This window comes from Patella vulgata, chromosome 6 (assembly GCF_932274485.2).
Source record: "Patella vulgata chromosome 6, xgPatVulg1.2, whole genome shotgun sequence".
Lineage (NCBI taxonomy): Eukaryota > Metazoa > Mollusca > Gastropoda > Patellidae > Patella > Patella vulgata.
This window is the reverse complement of record NC_065884.2, coordinates 22,249,183-22,266,468: the sequence shown is the minus strand read 5'-3', so window position 1 is coordinate 22,266,468 and position 17,286 is coordinate 22,249,183. Positions and strand designations below refer to the sequence as shown.

Here is a 17,286-nt window from a genome sequence, read left to right as displayed (position 1 = left end):
TTCGTTGATGAAATGGTTCTACCGTGTCTAATCGTCAGATGTATGAGAAACGAAAGTAACCAAGCGGGATTTATAATGAAGACGGACTGAGAGAACATTGCCCGGTTAACGGCGCTAAGTGTGCCCTACTCGATTTCGAATTCCGACTACCAAGATTTCTTTTACGTCCATTCCAACTTGTACAGGGGGCCTCAGATTGTTATCTACCAGCCCCAATCTCTTATATATAGAGCTTACATGATGGACGTTTGTATTTCTTCAAAAAAGTATATCTCAGAGGATCAGATATAGTTATACAGGACTGGGCATCTTCACACACAATTAACCAGTTTTGTGTACTAACATATCGGTGACCGTTCCTACACTATTATATTAATGAAGTGCCGTAATTAAATCCTCATTGTTATACCATTTCGATATATACATATATATATTTTTAAAAAATCCTAAGAATATAAACAAGACAGACTGACCGGCGTCTTGTTAGTATACAGGCTTTGTTTGGGATAAATGATCCAAAGAGAAAACTTGATGATGAACAGTTGATGTTCTTATCCTAAAATTAATTTTTCGTGGTTATGTTACCGTCAAAACAACCAAAATTAATTAATTAGATAATTTCACAATTTTTAAGAGTACCGATAATTGTATTATAGTTTAACTATTATACAATAACCATAATATGAAATGAAACCAAGTAATGCCTATATAATGGGAAAATATAGTTCTTGCTTAGTTTGATCAAAGCACATATTATTATTATTACACAACAGAATGAATTGAAAATGACCATTTATTAAACATATGACATATGAGCTAAATCTGCCTACTGCAGGGTTTTCTTTGGATCCTTAAATGTTATATAAATTATTAATTAGACATTTATTAACAGTGCTATAAGATGGCTCCGAATGAATGAAATTTTAAATATGTTCATTTTGCATTATCTATTTTTGAAATATTGTTGCGAGAACGGCCAGCCCTTTATCTAAATCTTACATAATGCCTCTTTAATATATCTTATTAATAAATGACTAGGTACAAAAATATATAAATATGATTGTGAAGAAAGTGAAATATAATAAACAATTCAAATACGAATTGTGTATACATACTGCATTGATCAAAGATCGGGATAAAAAAAACTGCCTGTTTTACAAGAAGTTATACATGTACTTTTGTTTGCTTTGAAGGAATGACCCTAAATCATTAATATTGCAACACCAGAGGACTGACAGTGTTTTCGTTCATTTTAAACGTCTTTTTAATGAGAAAGGGTGGGAGCGTCAATGGTCGGTCTGATTGATCGGATGGGACGAAAACGGGAGTTGTTTCAGAAACACTTATAGGAGAGTCGGATTCCGAAATAACTCAGTTTTACTTTATTTCACGACGGGTAAAGTTTTAAAAAAAATGTAATATAATATTGTTTTGGAGAAAAAAAACAACTTTTTACATGTAAGTCTATACCTTCTATTCCGAAAAATAAAATGTTCAGAGTCCGATGACTTTTTGGCCTCGGGTCACTCTGCATTGTGCGACAGTTTTCGGGCATCGATCATTCTTTGTTTCATCATGTTTTTCGTGAATTCGAAATTTCGTTAACAGTCTAATGGTTAAAATTTTTAAATGTGTCCAGCGCCACTCTAAAATGTAGTCACTAGAGGCATTTTTTTCGGTTATCGTTGCAAACTGTTTCATAGAGGTATTGCAATATTGACTGCATTTGTTTCATCTATCTTTCGGGAATGACAGGAAAACGTGTTTGTGGCCATCTACATATCAAAATTTTCTGTTTTGGGCATTTTATTTCTCCGCCCACCACCATCCCTCTAAATTAAATTAAAGTGAGCCTAAGTTAAGAAGGAATGTTTGACAGTAGATATCCAATATATTATTTCTAATAGATCGGATAATCGGATATTGGGGCCTACGTTTGTCGTTAGAGTCTTCATGAATCTTGCACTAATTGTAAGGAATTCTTTGAATGAAATATGTTTATCTCTCAATTTGGATATTAGGCCTATGTGACCCTAGAAAAGTGATTCTCAACCAGTGTGCAGCGGAACACAGGTGTGCCTGGAGATCTTCCTAAGTGTCCCGCGAAATTTGAACGGCACACCAAGAAAATGTAAAAAAAAACCCTGGTGATCCCAAATGAGTATTCACGGGTGTCTACTAATAAGTTCATAGCTGTGTTTTTCTTTATTTAGTTTCGGTCATTCTATGTGTCTCTGACTAGTCTCTGTCTATGGTTGTATTCCGTTTGACTTACCATGTTTTTATTTTGCAATGTTCAAATATTTTTCATATATATTATTTAGCCAAGTGTGCCGCTATTTTTTCATGTGTTCCAAGGTGTGCCGTTGGCAAAAAAAAGGTTGAGAATCACTGCCCTAGAGTGTTCAGAAGCAATGTTAGATAGCAAACGGACGGACTGATCAACAACAATAAATAGGCCTATGATCAAATTACTAAATTGAAAGTTTGAAATTCCAGGTTAAAAAACTGAAATTATAAGATCTAAGTTGAAATTCCAAGCTCTGGCTTTATTTCAAAATTCTCTATTTTTTTATTGCAACCACAGACTATCTTACAATTGGAAAACGGGGTCAGTCACTTTGTGGTGTGCTAGTATAATTTATTTCAGAAATTAGGAAAATAGGCTAGTGTGTATATGTATAGCCTTCATCTATAGATTCTTAACAATAGGCCACTTTTCTTCTCTCTCTTTTTTTTCTTTCGTTTATTGTAAAATATCTTTCCAGAAAGAGAGTTCACAAAGAAAACAAGCCAACAGTGAGGCTGATGTCCCCCTCTGAAATCTCCAAATAAATAGATGACAGTGACACATATTAATTAATCGCACATCTATTTTTCTCAAAAGTATCGAGCAATCAAACTGATTATCAACTATACAACTAAGTTTCATCACTCTCTATCATATAGAATCAAAGTTATCTTGTCCCAGAGCATCGACCAAGGAAATTGCTTATCTCTGCTTAGCTTTAGCTCGATATGTTAATCATTGAACTCAGTCAAGACGAACATCTACATCAAGTTTAAACATTCTACCTCAATTAGAAGCAGAGTTGTTACGTTCGAATGTCTTGACCAATCAAAATGCTTATTGCTCCTTAGCCTAAGCAGACAATTCTCATCATCGAACTTAGTCAATTGTTTTGATGTAATGAAACTATACACCAAGTTTCGTCACTCTCACTTAATTAGAACTAAAGTTATCGTGTCCATAAGCATCAACCAATCAAATTGCCTATCTCTACTTACCATAAGCAGAAAATGCTCATCTTCGCACTCTATCAAGGCACTGGCCTCATAAACACCTACACCAAGTTTGAACATTCTAGCTCAATTAGAAGGAGGGTTAGGCATATTGTGTTGAACATTGAACATTCTAGCTCAATTAGAAGGAGGGTTAGGCATATTGTGTTCCAAAGTCTCGGCCAATCAAATTGCTTATCGCTCTGCTTACCCTGAGCAGAAAATGCTTGAACATTCTAGCTCAATTAGAAGGAGGGTTAGGCATATTGTGTTCCAAAGTCTCGGCCAATCAAATTGCTTATCGCTCTGCTTACCCTGAGCAGAAAATGCTCAATATCGAACTTAGTCAAGGCATTGATGCAATGAAACTATACACCAGGTTTCATCACTCTCACTTAATTAGAACTAAAGTTACCGTGTCCATAAGCATCAACCGTCAGGGCATTGACCTAATAAACACCTATACCAAGTTTGAACATTCTAGGTCAATTAGGAGAGTTATGTCCCAAAAAGTGTGACGGACAGACAGACGGACGGACGGACCGACGGACGAACAGACGGACGAACCCATTTTAATAGTCCTCTGTTTTCTTTGAAAGGCGGGGGACAAAAAATATATTAGGCAAAATTACCTAACCGCAGAGCTAAACTAAAGTATAACTACTATTTTAAGTTAGAAGAGTAATCCTAGTGTCGCCATTGTGTATTATTAATACACGTGTAATACATAAGTTGTTAATCACATTGTTTAGAAACAAGGACTTAATCCACACTAAATATTTGTTAGAAGCGATCGACGCGCGAAAAACAATTAATCGGCATACATATGCGATTAATTGTCAGGCTTGCTGAGACCTGTTACTTTGGCGCATGAATACATTCACCTGAACTGTCTGGAACTATTTTTAACATTGGCGGGTGCAGCCATATTGGTCGTCAACTGGGTTTGTAGTATCTAAATCCTGTGCAATCTACACTAAATTTTAGCCATCTGTCACGACCATAATGGCTGAAAGGGAGGATCGTGTTTACCAAGCCAAATTGGCGGAACAAGCAGAAAGATATGATGGTATGTACTCTACAATATGATATGGAATACATGCAAGTACTCAACTCCGGTTTGTCAAGACCGGTTAGCATGCAAGCAAATATGAAATATTATTCCAGAAGAATAGTCTCGAGGAACGTATCCACCCCTAGTGTCACAATCCTGATATTGCTAACGCTTTCAAAGTCAAGTGTAACCATCGCCACTAAAATTCCTTTATTATTTACATCTATTCCATCGCTTCAAGAATAATGTTTATTGTAGGCCTACTGTCAGTGTCCATGGTTATGTTCAAAACGGACGCCATGTTTGTCGTGACTCACTGTGATCATCGACTCAATTTACTGTCCCGTTTATTCCCCTTTTTATGTGCAGGAACTGGATTTCCTGTCATATTGGATTTGACACAACATTTAGACATTGTCGTAACTATTGGGAGGCCTAACTCCGCTTTATTTTGAGTGAATTTCCCTCTGCAGTTTTATACTGTCACATATCGGAAGTAACATTTTCTGCCTTCGTGCCCAACCCACTTAGCATTTTGCTACGGACACATTTTCATTTCATGATTCATAACCGTAAAACGTTACTTTTGCCCGTTATTGTCTGGCACATTTAATACATACACCGGAAATAGAAATTTCTCACTGAATTTGACAGTTTAGAAAAGAACTACATAGTGATTCTTGATGATAGTCAATTGAGTTGTAAATTGAAAATGAGGCAGTAGTAAGCCCAGTGGCCATGACATTCCATGCATTCATTCATTCTAAGGATATTACACAGTATATTTACCAGTTTAAAATGGGGAATGAAATAACAAACTGTTCCTGGTCAATTCTTGGTATTTTTGGACTGTGGTCTCCAAATTTAAAGATGCATTCTGGTCCTTTTTTCTTGACCTAATATTTATGAGCAAGACTTAAAGTCAGCCAGTTATTGATTTTTGTCCACCATTATATTATCTTCAAGCCCAGCAGGTGTATATATTTGCAGGATACCAGTGCACATAAAATTCTTATTCAATTATCCATGTTCATATTCAAATGGAAACAGTTGTCAGACAGGCCCCTTTTCATATTATGGGAATCTTAATACCAGGTAGAAAATTGAGATAGTACTGGTTTGTATGTTATATAAATGCGGCCCTACTACTCCAGCCAACCAAAGTTTTTGTTAGAATGTAAGCTTATTGATGATAATGAAAAAATGTCCTAAAGGGTTTCAAGACTGAAAGGAAAAAAAACCTTGATTGGTTTCTGAAGATGCCCTTTTTTTTATCCAGAGATGTGTTCTAAAGGCTTTTCACTCCCTTGCACCTGTATGTAAGTTTATGACACTTGCATAAAATTACTGATGCATAGTAAAATACAAAAGGTCATTAAGCTTGATGAAATGTAAGAAAAAAAAAATAATTACAAAAAAAAACCCCAGCATTTAGTAATAGATAAATAAATTTGATTTGTTGTAGAAATGGTACAGGCTATGAAAAAAGTAGCTGAAATGGATGTAGATTTATCAGTAGAAGAAAGAAATTTGTTGTCAGTAGCTTATAAAAATGTGATAGGAGCTCGAAGAGCATCATGGAGAATAATTAGTAGTATGGAACAGAAAGAAGATGGAAAGTCAACAGAAGAAAAAACTGCTATGATCAAAGAATACAGAATATTGGTAAGTATAAATTGATGGTGTGTTGAACATTAGCAGGCCTTCACGTAAAAGGAGGGCTCTCGCTCTCCTGGACGCGCCTGGATGTCAGTCAAGGTGCGATTTTTATAGCTCTCCTCAATGTCTAATTTGACAACCCTCAAAGAAAATAATCAGGAAAAATAATCTGGTAACGAAAAATACTGTCAATATCATATCGACAATCAACTTGCTTGTCGGCTACAATAACAGTCATACCTTAGTGAGAATCGGCCATCCGGTTCATAATCCGAGTAATTAGCACATTTAACGGTAATTTTGATAATTCGGCAAAAAAAAAAATGCTTGCTGATTCATAACAGGTCCAGTAACTTTCCATTGTAATAATAAACCACGTGGTGAAGGAAGACATCTTGCTCCGCATGGATTGTGAATCTCGTGCTTCGCTTCGACTCTCGATCCAAACGAATTCTAGGTAGATATGAAAATAATAATTGGATAATGCATTTCACTGACCCGTTGTTATTTAAATTTAAATATTCATTGAATAATCCCTGATAGAACACCGGATATCCTGAGAAACAGATATTAGTAATATATTTTCCCGTCAAGATCTTCAATGCTTTCAGATTCCCGATAGCACGTGACATGCATTGTTTGGAATTAGGTTAATAAACCAGCATTGCTAAATTTAGTTTTAAATCTTGTTTTAGTTTTATTTATTTTTATTTATATACATGCTAACAGGGACTTATTCTTAAAAATATTGCCCTTTTTATTTAAGGCCATGACATAGTTGTACATAATTTTATATAAAGCAATTTCAATTATTGGAGTCGCATGGTTATTGTGTCGCTTGTCTTTCATCCACGAATGAATAAAAACTTTGTAAGTTACGTGATAGACAAAAACATTAGTGTTTTAAATATGAAGAAATGTCATGGTGTCGTATAAGCTTATTTTGGCTGTAGTAGATAAATCCTAATTTCGATCAACTGATGATATCTGTTTATCCATCAAACAGGGGGGTTGGATGGTCGAATGGTTAGCACATGCGTGCTGTATCATAAAGCCTGTCATTGAGTCAACTGGCGTGGTTTCGAATCCCCGGTTCTACGTGACAAGGAGTAGGGTCGTCTGTCCAACCTCGTGGGTTTTCTCCATTTGAACCCGATGTTAATGTAAACACAGTTTACTTCATTATTAAGTCTCTTTTCTGTTGTTATCGTCCTGTATAATTAAACAATCAGACCTACATGACCTACAGTAATAATAGTCCAATGAAATTCCAAGAAATCATAATTTGAGAGAAATAGTTCTGTAGAGTGGTTTTTCTGTCGCTCGGGTCTGTGTGAGTCGATTTGTAGTATTAACAATAATCACATCACATGTGTTAGTAACTGGATATTGACATTTTCTCTACGATTTTATTATTAAACTAATATCAAATCTTATAATCCTGCCGTCTAAGCCACCTGGAAATATTAAAATTAAATTTGAAACTTTTGGAATACATGTAATACGAATTGATCTACGAATAAATAGGCCTACCATGGGACAAATGTTCCACTTCTCGGCTGTGAAATAAAATGGTGACAAAATAAAATATAATTTGAGATATTAAACATACATTATTCAAGAGCTAAATCTGATTATTGCAAGTCTTTATTTAGGCTTTAGATGTCATAGAAATTATAAATTAGATCTTTACATGTATTTACACAACAAGCAGAAATCAACTCTGTAGACCCACGGATGGCTTGGATTCAGCTTGGATTTAAACAGGATTTCGTTGACTGATTTAATTTTAAATGGCGTCGTGAGCGGAGATTAACCGTTACATTGACGTCATACTCCCGGATCGAGGCTAAATGATATAGTGTACGAGGCGATGCCGCTGTTGAGCGATGCCTTAACACATGACATCTAAACAATTCAAAGTGCAATAAACTAAACACAGATAATGACAAATTATACAATTCCTGGAGACAGTGTGATGACTAATACAGACGGACAGGTCTTCTGTCTTAATAATATCGATAAAAATATTTTTATTTCCCCAATAGGCACGACACCTATAGATTTATCATAATTGTATTATAATATTATGTCCTATATTCAATTGATTTAAAGCATTCCCTAAATACAAGTAAGAATGAAAATTTACCCTCTCTCACTCATTTTGTCCAATTGTTATAAAAATCCAAAAAGGTAAAACACAAATTCAGATATGATGACAGCAGACAAAAGACAGCAGGGATTATGTAGGTGGAGTTAACGCCTGTCAATCAAACGATCGGTGAAGATGGAATTCAATCCCATTTCAAGTCAAAAATTACACTGGTGATAACTATGTTCAGAATAAAGTAATTTGACTGAAATTTTCAATATATTCATCTTTCAGCATCTATTTTTGAACTGTTATAGCAAGAATGGCTAACTCATTATAAAAATCTCCCATAATGTATCTTTAAGAGCATTGACAACATAAAAAATCCATGGAAATGAGTTGGTTAGGGAGTTAGGCGTGAAAGCGGTGGACCTTTTCATTAGGAAATTGTCATCCAGGAAAAGACGACTGCAATGTTTGTTGTAAGGAAATTAAATACAAAAGAAGGGGTGGAAGTTTTTTGTTTTGTTGCTCTTTTCTTTGAGTTGACTGGCATTTGATGTACCACTTGAGTATATTGCTATGCCAATTTTGACCGAAAAATGTACCATTGCAAGTTGAAATTGTACCAAAAAAAAGAGGGGAGAGGACATTCCCCTGGACTACCCTAATTAAGCCGCATTCGGCATGACTATTTTTTTTTCTGTTATTTTGAGGAAGACACAAAATCATGCCTACATATAGTAAAAACAACATCAAAGTTACCTTTCGTAAGCTGATGGATAGTATTGGAAAAATTTTGACAAAATCTGTTATCGCTCCCCATATTGTTTGAAAAAAAAAAAATTATTTATGTTTTGAATGACAAATAAAATAATGTGAGGAAAGGGTAGAATTTATAGAAAGTACATGTATATATGACAATTTTATTTCTATGTGGCAAATTGTCAGGTGAAAAAAATTTACAGAAAATTAACCTTTGAAAAAAAAATGAATTGTGGCAAACAATTTCAACAAAGCTTGAGCTTGTGGCTGTCAGTGTCAAGTGGGTTATGTTTTTACCAACTGTTCATTCATTGATTTGTCTTCAATTAAAATTTCTCTGTTTCAGATTGAAAATGAATTGAAGGGTATTTGTAATGAAGTTTTATTAGTACTTGAAAAGCATTTAATAACGAATGCTGAAACAGGAGAATCTAAAGTTTTTTATTATAAAATGTAAGTAAATGTGTTAAGGTACAATGTACCTCTTTACTGTTCTGGCTTCAGAGGTTAACCTGTACCATTAACCCTCTCTTTATGGGACCGCCCGAATGTGCCCGTTCGCTGCCTTCAAACTTTGGGGAATTTCCATTGGTTAAATCTCGCTACGAGAACGAGGTTCGGCGCGTACCGGATGTAAATAATTTATTATTCAAAATGGTGACGTAAAAAACTTTTCTTCAACAAATTATTTAGAGAAAATCGCAATTTACGGAATAAAAATTGAAAGATGGATTCCGACAGTGAATCATTTGAGGGATTCGATGCTGAAGCTATCCATCAAGCTACAACTAGTTTAAGATCAAAATTTAGATCTTGTGCGGAGGAATTAGCCGATGAATCGGACGTTGAGTGTGAGACACTTTTGTTGGAGGACAGTGAAACAGATTTTATGGACAATATAACCGATGTCGGCGATCTTGATTGGACAGAAAACACTAACAATGTCATTGTTCAAGAATTTGAAGGACATTTTGTACCCACAAACTTGCCAGAAATCTAAGGAGAGGACTTGACATCACCGTTGTCTTATTTGTTTGGACAAGTTAGGCCTGAGTTTTGGGAAAAACTTGTCGGAGAAACAAATTTGTATGCCAATCAAAAGGGACACAATGACAAGTGGAATGCTACAAGTGTTTCAGAAATGAAGACATTTGTTGGCACCACAATGTTGATGGGAATCATAGTTCTTCCAAACCTAAAAATGTATTGGGGTAGGGGAGACCGGGCTTTATTCGCTCAAACAGAAAAAATTACCCAATGTCAAACTTGACAACAAAACTTAGAAAGGGTGAAACGAAAGTTATGCAGAGTGGAAATTTTGTTGCCACTGCATGGCAGGACAAGTAAACTGTCCATGTGTTATCAACCAATTCTAATCCAGGCATGGACAAAATTACTAGAACCACAAAAGGCGGCAACCAGGAAACCGTAAAGAAACCGTTGTCAGTCATCAAATACAATCGTGCTATGGGTGGAGTAGATTTGGGCGATCAGTTGCGTAAATATTATTGCTTTGGTAGGACTGGGAAGAAATGGTGGCGGTACATATTTTTTTTCCTGTTGGAAAAAGAGATGAGACACTTGGATTATTGAATGCGTCTTGCTAAATCGTTGATCGGAGGTGCTGTTGTTCCTGGATACCGCAGGTTACAAAAAAGAAAACTCGATCAAGTCCTAGAGCCAGATAGCCCTGGGCATTCACTAGTTCACTTTTCCGGACGTAAGAGAGTTATAGACCGGGGGCCAACCTAGCTGAAAAGTGTACCACTTTTTTCCTATATGTTATCAATGCATGTATATCTGGTATCATCAGAATGTAAGTCTGCCAGGTTTCCAGTGGTGGGTGTGGTATTCCACGCCCAAAATGCCATGCACCCCAACTAGGCTAGATTAGCTCAAAGTGTACCACATGAAAATCGTACAGCTGTGTACCGTACATCTTCAGGTGTTACAAAAACACTCTAACAGACATGTAGTTGATTTTTAAAGAACTTCATCAGTTATCAAGTAGTAGCTGTATATATATATATATATATAGCCTATATTGGGAGTCAGTAAAATTATGTAAACTCTAAATGGGGGTTGGATGTCCGAATGGTTAACACGTGTGCGCTGTATCATACGGTCTGTCATTGAGTCAATTGGTGTGGTTTCGATTCCCTAGTTGTATGTGACATAGAGTAGGATCGCCTGTCCAACCTCGTGGGTTTTCTCCAGGTCCTCTGTTATCCTCGCACTGCTAAAAAACCCTATGCGCAATCAAATTATTGAAATAAAATTGAACCATGTGTTAGTCCAGAAATGACCTGGCTTGTGTCGAGTTGAGGTTAAACCCCATTTCTCTCTCTCTGAATTAAAAAAAAAAAGGTGAATCCATGATGACTGTACAGGTTGTCTCAAATTTTGTTCACATTCCAGCAAGTAGTGCTCCTACGGCTAGTTGGATAATCGTAAACGGTTAAACGGTTAGAATTAAACTGTTTGAATTGGATGGGGTTAAAGGTTCAAATTGAACTAGAGTTATTCAGAGATATCCACTAGTATTACATAGTTAGCTGTATGTCCCATTATATTCCTCTTTAAAACAAAAGTTTTCCCGTTGCCCTTTTGTATTTGATGGTTGGAAGTCTTAGAATGTAATGTCGACTGTTAAAAAATGAACCAAGTTAACCAGATTATCAAATAACTATGGCCTTAGATAGTTTTAATTTTTCAATAAAGAATTGTAAATTTCTATGAAAAGTAATGCCTTTTAGGCGAGTGTATCATGCGCGCGAGTAATGACTCGCACCCCCTGACTAGGTCTGTTTTATGTTGAAAATTGATACTAAAAAATGGTTACTAACCGGTTAATAGCTATGGTTATTCGAAAAACAAAAAGTCCTAATCATAGGAGCACTACTGCTGGTAACACGTTTAAACAAAAGATTTCCAGCCATTTTAAAATTGACCATGGACAGTCCTATGAATTCAACAATTAAATCAGTTTTATTGATATTTCAGGAAAGGAGACTATCATAGGTACTTAGCTGAATTTGCCACTGGTAATGACAGAAAAACTGCAGCAGAAAATAGTTTAGTGGCTTACAAAGCTGCCAGCGATACTGCTGCAGATGAATTGCCTCCAACACACCCAATTCGACTTGGTTTAGCACTTAACTTCTCAGTATTTTATTACGAGATTTTAAATTCACCTGATAGAGCATGTAGGCTAGCAAAAGCAGCGTTTGATGACGCTATAGCAGAATTGGATACTTTAAGTGAAGATAGTTATAAAGATTCCACATTGATAATGCAGTTACTGCGAGATAACCTGACACTATGGACATCAGACATGCAGGGAGAAGGTAAATATTGTGTTGGATAAATTTAAAGAATACAAATACTGTGTGCAGAAATGTGTAATTTATGGGTTTCGGGGATTTTATTCAGAAGTCTTATTTTTATCTGTCCAGAATGGGACAAATCATTGTCAGCATGTGATTTAGTTGGTCTGTTGAGACTTCATCAGTATTCTAATGTTGAACCTGCGGAAATGCAGTTTTCACCAGCCAATGGCTCAAATTTTTCAAATGAAATGATTACTGTAGTGACTTCAGAAGAATGCACAATTCAGTTCAGTTAACAGAATAAGCTTTGTTTCAGTCTAGCTTGGCTTGGGTACATTCACCTTGGTGGGTGAATTCCTTTTTCTGATCAAAGTTTTAAGTGGTTACACCAGGGGTTGAAATGTCTCAGGTGACAAGTAGAAATATTTTTTACTTTTCACTTGGTCATTTCAAGTTGTCACCACTGATTTTCGTTTTTAATAAAAAAAAAAAAAAATAATAATAAATAAACTTGTATTTCAATTTCATTTGTAAGAGATGCTTACAATCAGACTCCGCGTTCACTTTAGCACATGTATGCCGCCTGTTCGCTGGGTGGTTCTGATTGGCATTCAAAATTTCAAGGTAATTAATGGTCAAGCAAGGACATATATACATGTATACGATTAGAATTTTAAGATTTTTACCGCCATGTATCCCAAAACATTATCAACAAAATTAAATTTTAATCACAACTTCCATTTTAATATCGTAAATCACCAATTTGAGGACCTACAGCTGAGCCATGATTGCCATGGAGTTATGTAATATTGACTGTAATTGGGTGATTAAAAAGGGAATAGTCAAAGGCATTACTGCTTTCACAGACTCGGTTGTGTTACTATTTTAATGCAAAGAAACCTTTCCCGGACGTATGGAGCAAGCTTAAAAGGACCATATAAGTTTCAATCTTGTTAATCGGGGAGAAATTCGCCACCAAACTACTATGGAGACAAACAGACAGCTTGTTGCGTGCTGTTAAATAACATCTAATTTGTGTTAAAATGAAAAGTTCCCCTCTTCCAATTTTATTTGAATGGATAAAACAGACATACATTTTTACTATTTTAGCCTGAATTTTTATAGATATTCCAGTTGTCGCCGGCGACAAGTAGATTTTTTTTGTACTTGTCCATTGAAAATGTTACTTGGATTCGACAAATAGACGAGCATTATTTCGACCCCTGGGTTACACTTGCATTATGAGCACAGATTTTGTCACGCATGTTTTAATATCTTGTATTAAATATTTTAGGAGATGACCAACCTTCAAGTAAAGAACAACTACAAGATTGTGAAGGGGAAGATGGGTCGTAAAAAATGTCTGTACTTAGAACACCGAAAAAATATTGAAAAATTTGTAATTTTCTTATTAAACTGCTATATGTTATGATTGGACCCAGGAGGGTGGGTTCTTGTCTCTAACTCTGGCTGTAATGAAACCAATTCATCCCATTGCAAATGTGGCATGCTCTAACCACTTATGCTGTTGTATGTATGTTATGTATGTATGTAGAATGTACATTACACTTATATCTTCTTGTACCCTACACTATTGTTTTATATCAATGTATTGTTTTCGTATCTTTTGGTGGTTTTTGTCGAGAGTAATGCGCTCATGTTATGGCCAGTGATAGAGCCAAGGACTGAAGTTTTATACGTTATATGTCTGAAGCTCACAAGTGTTATATTTGTCATAATTATAGAGGACTAAAGCCTGCTACCAGGGTGGAAATCCAAGGTGTATCGTGTCCTGGCTTAATAACATCAGTGCTAATAGCTGTCTCCTTATTTACTTACTGTCAATCAGTTATTGGTTGACAAGAGGCAAGGATTAGTGTTGAGTTAAAAGCCAGAGAAAAAAAAAACTTAACTGATCAGTTGGAGCTATAAAGATGAACCACTTTATTATTAACACAGCACGATATATTTGTAAAGTTGAAACTCTGGAGGACCAACTTGGATGTCTTTCATTGACATCGGGGAATTGGGGAGAACAAATGTAGAAGTTCCATGATTCAAGACACAATAATTCCAATGTGATTATTATTACTTCTCAACTCTTGTGTAATTTTGATTCTTAATTACATTTTGTCTTATAAATGGATACATTTTCCTTCATGGTAATTATTTAAACCTTCGTGGACATGGAATGACAATTTTGACATAATTACTGTAATATTTACCTTGTATGAGAAATGTTATTTTAAAAAGTGATGTTTCTTATCTTTGATGTACTTGTAGTTGGCTCACCTTAAAGTATAATTGACTGTAGAACCTTAACTTATGATTATTTTGCCCTGGATATATATTTTTTTTTGCACTTGAAGATAGCTACAGTTTGTCCATTTTCAGTTTTTAATTTGAGACCATTTGCAAGGGATTATCCATTGTGGTTGATATTTATATCAGTAAATTAAAATGAATAAAGTAATTATAGAGATAGTGTGCTGTGTATTGTGTTTTATTGACAAAGATTTTTTATTGCTCAGGTTGTTCGGGAAAGTATTTATCACTTGTTGAAAAAGGCACCATACTTACTCTCAAAGACATATGGATATTAAATAGAAAAATAATTTTCAAAATTTACCATTCCATAATCCCTTGTTTGTGGTTGATATTTTGCAAAGTTTTAATCTTTTTCCTCTTGCCTCTTCTGTTACTGTAGTTATTGTTAGTAAAGATCATCTCTGAATATCGGTAATAAAATACTGGATATTCATTGAAGACATTATCATAGATGTAATTGTCCAGTGTTGTGATTACTACCTTTATATGATTAATGTTGGTCACTGTTCTATGTTAGTTGGCTAGCTATATAGGAGAAAATGTAACCACAATGTCATGCTTTCAACATTATTAAAACATATTCAAGTGCAGTACTTTCTCTTGTTAATTGTTTGTAATTGTAAATTTAATTAGAAACTGAAATGAATACATCAGCCATTGATCTAAGAAATAAAGTCTTGTAGCTTTCTTTCATAGTGTAGATTGAGTGGATATTTTGCAGGGAATACAGTTGGGAATATTTTTAAAAGAATTATGTTTGAATTTTACCGGTTCATACATCTTTTGGGGGCATCCAGTATTGTTCAGCAAAATATCTATTGATTCATACAATGAAGGGATATTATGATAGACTAACAGTAATGGAATGGTCACAAAGTGCTTTTGTAGTTCATCTCAAAATGTCCATTTCCTAATACATCAAATCATTATTACTCACAAAGAGTAAAAAATTCAAATAGGGCAGGTCACAATTTCACTGTATGGGTCCTTATCATAGTATGAGTTTGGGGTGAAATTTACATGCCACTATGAAAATGTTGGGTTCATTGGTGGGATTTTATTTGCTGTCATTAATAATAAAGGAAATGGCATCATATATATATACTGAGCGCCATGGAAAACGCATCAAATAGTTTTTCGTATAACAAAATGATCCTGTAAACATGTCTTATTTTGCTTCTTATTGTGAACAATATTCAAATGGGAACACATCAATAACAACACATTTGTACACTTCTGGATGTTTAATCTGTAATCAAGGGTACAAAGTCAGAGGGGTCAAAACCAAAAGTACGACACAGATGTCAGTAGCGCGTGTGTCCTCCATGGGCCATCATCACGGTAGGCTACAGCATTAACGCGACCCCTGCAAATGTGTAGGGTGGTGAAATGTGAGGCCTCCCCACCCCATCGATTCGTTTTGAAGACGCAGCAGTCTGCAAGACGTTCCCCAAGACGTCTCCACACACGTTGACGGTCATCAGCATGATAAAGATGAAAGCGACTCTCATCATTGAAGAGCACACTTTGCCAGTCTACTCTTCTCCATGTCTGGTGTCCTTGAGCCCATATCAAACGCCGCTGACGATCCCTGATAATAGCTCCAACATAAGGTCTTCGTGTACCGAGTCCTACTTCTCTTAGACAACGTCTTACGGTGTTGGCACTTACCGGTTCTTGTCTTCCGACGACTGCTGCACCTGTTCAAGTCGCTGGGCGGAATCTGTGGTGCAGATGAGTGACCCGGATGTAGCGGTCTTGAGCCTGGTTTGTAACGCGTTGTGGACCAGGACGTTGACAGTCACGTGTTGATCCAGTAACTAGAACATGTTCCACCAACCTTACAATAGAGGACTGATGACAATTGAAGTGTCTGGCAATAGCAAGTGTAGACATGCCAGCCCTGGACATTCCCATGGCTTCATTCCTTTGATTTTCAGTAAGTCTCAGCATCTCTAGCTCGATTCCTTCACACGTCCAACAACAAATTACGACAGATTGACGTTTCACAGTTCATGTACTGCACATTAAGTTGAAAACATGCTTTTAAAGGGCCCACACACAATGCTGCACGTGAATATTGGGGTTTTCATGTGCACCTCGTGCAATTTTTTTTTTTTGCACACGGGCCGATATTTTTTGCGTTTGGGAGCATTGTGTGAAACAATAGTTCATAGTATTGCATAATATTATACATACAAAACCACCTAGTAATAAAATATTTGGGAAAAAAAAGTGATGCGTTTTCCATGGCGCTCAGTATATTTAGAGAGGTTTATTAATTTAAATGTCAAAGCTGTAAAATCAAATCCTGTATAGGCGGGGTATTAATAAAGCGTTTGTGATAGGTTGGGTCACAAGTGCGCACCTTTTGAAAATGAGACAATCTATTTCCGATTTACAGAAAAAAGATCACAAATTGAAATGCCATACAAATGATATTAAAACCTAATAAGTGTGGTTTTATAGGGTTTAATCTCCACTTGACACAAACCCATGGGGTTGGACAGGTGACCCTACTCCTGGTCACTTAATGGTCTATATATTGATACTGCATGAGAGATGCCCGGGTGTTTCAATATATTACGCAATGTCTTGCTCAAGACCATTATAATAACGACTTAAAGTACGGACACTATCCGACTGAACAGACACGATCCGTTGCAACTTGTAAAAGAGCTCTGTATCCTTATAGGAACCACCCTACATGATTACCTGCTCACGCAGGATTTTTCCTTTGATTAATCCTGTCAATTAGGTAAAAAAACAAAACATAT

General features: G+C 35.8%; 1 protein-coding gene across 1 annotated transcript; it reads left to right on the top strand.

Moving 5' to 3' along the window:
- The first annotated feature begins 4,176 nt into the window (after nucleotides 1-4,176).
- On the top strand, nucleotides 4,177-15,099 carry LOC126825607 (14-3-3 protein epsilon). Its single transcript, XM_050555298.2, has 5 exons — nucleotides 4,177-4,351; nucleotides 5,802-6,001; nucleotides 9,199-9,305; nucleotides 11,856-12,199; nucleotides 13,476-15,099. The coding sequence occupies exons 1-5, from the start codon at nucleotides 4,288-4,290 to the stop codon at nucleotides 13,535-13,537; spliced, it is 777 nt and encodes a 258-aa protein (XP_050411255.1). The 5' UTR covers nucleotides 4,177-4,287; the 3' UTR covers nucleotides 13,538-15,099.
- The last annotated feature ends 2,187 nt before the right edge of the window (nucleotides 15,100-17,286 follow it).